Below are 1,403 nucleotides of genomic sequence, written 5' to 3'. Positions count from 1 at the left end.
CTTGACTCCCTCTGGAAGTCAAGTCCACTGTAATTCAGACAGTTTGGGAGGCTCTGCTTTAGCTGGGGATCATGCTGGGCGTGGTTTCTACTTTGGTCAGGGTAGCATGGTGGACTTTCTTTGGTTCAGAACCTCTCCTCTGTGGCCGCTCTGGGCTATATGCTTGGGTGGCCAGCCGTGGCTGAGGTGCTGCTTCAGTTGACAGCATCCGCTGGCTGCGTGAGGCACTATTTGCTGTGGAGCGAGTGGAGGAGGAACCAGAGCATGAGCTCTGGGAGCCTGAGGAAGAGGAGCTAGGTTTCACAAGGCCGGCTTTTGGGGCTTCAGCATCTTCTCGAGTTTCATTAGGTCTGTCTTCCTCCTCATATCTCTTTTTGTCTTTCCTCCGGATTAGCAGCCACACCAAGAGGAAAATCAGCAGGGCTCCAGCCAACATGCCTGTCACTGCTCCTGCAACCATGCCGATGCTTTGTACATATTGCACAGTCACTCACACCACACAGCTTTCCTTCCCAACCTCATTGCCTGCTGTGCACTGGTAGAGGCCAGAGGAGGACATGGTGAGGTTCTGCAGCAGAACGCGGCCAGGGTGGTTGTAGTCAATCCTCGATTTGGGAGGTAGACGTTCATCCTCTCCCTCTTTCTCTCGGATTTGTTGCCAGTAATACACAATGGGCTTTGTGCCAGAGGATGACTGACACTGCAAAGTCAGGTCACTTCCTTCTGTCAGCTCTCCTTCCAACTCACAGTTGGGTATGGATGGTTTCACTAAGACTTTTAAGATGACATGGCTCCACACATAGCGTCCTGAATTCTTCACCTCGCAGGTGTACCGCCCCTCATCACTGGGCTTCAGAGGCTCAGTCTGCAGTGAGGCATCGCCAGCCAGGAAATTGGAAGCAAAGGCTACTCGGCCCTTCTGTTCCTCAGTCAAGTTGTTGTAGACATGACGACTGGAGTAAGTGATCACCTTTTGAGACTAAGGCAGCTCGGCTCTTGTGTTCCTTGTCTCTTCAGTTTCTGCTTCCTATGGCCTCTTGGCCCTTGGGCCTCACGCCCGCATCTGCCCTTCTGGAGCAAGTGTTCCAAAGCTCAGTAACTCCACCAGTAAATGCCCAGAAGCACCCCACTCTGCCAGGAAGCCTCTTGCGCACAGGCACTCAGCTCCCTTGCTCTGTGGGTCAGAAGCCTAGCTCCACCGATAAGTGCCCAGAGGCACCCCACTCTGCCAGGAAGCCTCCTGCGCACAGGCCCTCAGCTCTCTCGCTCCGTGGGTCAGCTCCAGCACCATCTTGTGTGCTGGTCTCCTGGTTCTGCTGCTGTTGGTTCTCTGCCACTGCCACTCCTCTATCCATTCACAGTTTCAAAACCGCTTCCACATTTTAGGTATCTGTTAGAGCAGC

The 1,403-nt window shown here is 53.7% G+C and overlaps 2 protein-coding genes across 2 annotated transcripts in view; one reads left to right on the top strand and one right to left on the bottom strand.

Annotated features, from left to right (window-relative positions):
- LOC101354524 (radial spoke head 10 homolog B) overlaps positions 1–1,403 on the top strand; it is a 113,361-nt gene that overhangs the window by 36,030 nt on the left and 75,928 nt on the right. The window lies entirely within an intron of this gene.
- LOC105756503 (CXADR-like membrane protein) overlaps positions 35–1,403 on the bottom strand; it is a 5,530-nt gene continuing 4,161 nt past the window's right edge. Inside the window, 1 exon segment of the mRNA XM_012556764.1 lies at positions 35–979. Coding sequence (XP_012412218.1) covers positions 35–979 — 945 coding nt within the window.

The sequence above is a fragment of the Trichechus manatus genome, unplaced genomic scaffold (assembly GCF_000243295.1).
Source record: "Trichechus manatus latirostris isolate Lorelei unplaced genomic scaffold, TriManLat1.0 scaffold00077, whole genome shotgun sequence".
In the NCBI taxonomy this organism is placed as follows: Eukaryota; Metazoa; Chordata; class Mammalia; order Sirenia; family Trichechidae; genus Trichechus; species Trichechus manatus.
Note: the sequence above shows the minus strand (reverse complement) of the source record. Positions and strands in the feature narration are given on the sequence as shown.